General features: G+C 55.3%; 1 protein-coding gene across 5 annotated transcripts in view; it reads left to right on the plus strand.

Annotated features, from left to right (window-relative positions):
- Nucleotides 1-1,753, plus strand: part of LOC102751799 (transmembrane protein 56) — a 41,210-nt gene extending 39,457 nt beyond the window's left edge. For all 5 annotated transcript variants that reach the window (XM_015563385.1, XM_015563384.1, XM_006762923.2 and 2 more), the window contains one exon: nucleotides 1,197-1,753. In XM_015563385.1, the coding sequence (XP_015418871.1) occupies nucleotides 1,197-1,515 (319 nt within the window). In that variant the 3' untranslated portion in view covers nucleotides 1,516-1,753. The remainder of the gene's footprint in view (nucleotides 1-1,196) is intronic.

Below are 1,753 nucleotides of genomic sequence, written 5' to 3' on the forward strand. Positions count from 1 at the left end.
GTCCAGCCTGCAGCCCCTGGCCAGCCCCCACCCCCGTCCAGGGTGCCCAGCCCCCAGGCCCCCAGCTCGGGGCCTGTTTCCTCTCCTGTCCTCGTCCCTCACTTTCCTTCTTTCTCTCCCTGCAAGTGAGCCTCACCCCTCCCCAAATGGGAATTAGAGAGCAGCTAATACCAACAAATTAGGCTGGAAAATCAAAGAAACCCACGGAGCCCGGCCGGCGGCTCAGGGTTGAACATCGACACAGTTCTATTCCCAGTTAGGGCACAGGCCCGGGTTGTGGGCTCCGTTCCCAGTGGGAGGCAGGCAGGAGGCAGCTGATCAGTGATTCTCTCTCATCATGGATGTTTCTCTCTCTCTCCCTCTCCTTCCTCTCTGAAATCAATAAAAATATATTTTAAAAAAACAAACACAAAGAAAAGCACTCACAGGGTTTCTCCGTTTGTGAACAGCGGCACGCCTGCCCCCACGGTAACCCCAGGAACAAGCCAGTGCGACCTGATCGACGTGGTTGAATTGTTACCGTTTCTGCCTTTGGGGGCGATTTTAGTTGGTCTTTGTGTCCCTTTGACACAACCTCATCCTTTTGTCTTTTGATAAAAGATGTTTGTTAAAAGACGACACATCTATAGGGCGTGTTGTGTTGTGAGCTCTGGGTCCCAGCCCCAGGACCAGCGACTCCTCTGGCCCCCTGGTCCCTTCCGTGGGAGAAGGGACTTAGAGACCATGGCCCGGGCCCGGGCGTGCTCGCGGCCGCCGGGCAGCTGTGTCCTGCACCCTCCCCACTGACAGCTGGACGTGTACTACCCCGTGGGCACGCACACGCACCTGTCAGTGTTTCTACATCTGCCCCTGGCCTCTTCATGTACATCTTAGGGGTGTGTTCACTGAACTGTACGAACTGAAATTAAAACGGTTACTCCCCAGGGATGCAAAGCAATGCGACATTTCTTATTTTTTTTCTTTTTTTAATGTATTTGTATTGATTTCAGAGAGGAAGGGAGAGGGGGAGAGAGAAACATCAGCGATGAGAGAGAATCATGGATCGGCTGCCTCCTGCACGCCCCCCACTGGGAATCGAGCCCACACCGAGGCCTGGGCCCTGCCTGGGAATCGAACCCAGGACCCTTCAGTCCGCAGTGACTCTGTCCACTGAGCCACACCAGCCAGGACAATGTAATGTTCCTTACGCTTTCCAGGTGGTTCCTGGAAGCCCTGCAGTACTCCAAGTTTTCCACGGCCAACGTCCTCAACGGCCTCCTCATGACACTGGTCTTCTTCGTGGTGCGGATCCTGCCCATCCCGTCCTTCTACAGCTTCATGCTCTCCGTGGTGGGCACCGAGGCCTACGCCCGCCTGGGGCTGCTGACGCAGTGCTCCTGGGCCGCCTCGTGTGTGGTGCTGGACGTGATGAACGTCATATGGATGGTCAAGATCTCCAAGGGCTGCCTCAAAGTCATCGCGCTCATGCGGCGCCAGAAGGCCAGCAGCAGCCTTCGGAACGGAAAGCTGGACTGAGGTGGACAGCGGCCGGCGGGTGCACGCCTGGCATGTCCTCCTGCCTCCGCGCCAGTGACACGTCACCCAGGGTTTCGGTCCCTCTCTCTCTCTCTCTCTCTCTCTAAATTTTTACCTGTAGGAAAGAGAAACTAAAATTTTGTTTTTAATCCCAAGATTTCCTTCTTGATTTTCTTGTGGCCCCTAAGCGTGGACGAAGCGGGAAGGTTTAAATAAAAGGTCACGCGGTGTGGGTCTT

Source organism: Myotis davidii, unplaced genomic scaffold (genome assembly GCF_000327345.1).
Source record: "Myotis davidii unplaced genomic scaffold, ASM32734v1 scaffold217, whole genome shotgun sequence".
In the NCBI taxonomy this organism is placed as follows: domain Eukaryota; kingdom Metazoa; phylum Chordata; class Mammalia; order Chiroptera; family Vespertilionidae; genus Myotis; species Myotis davidii.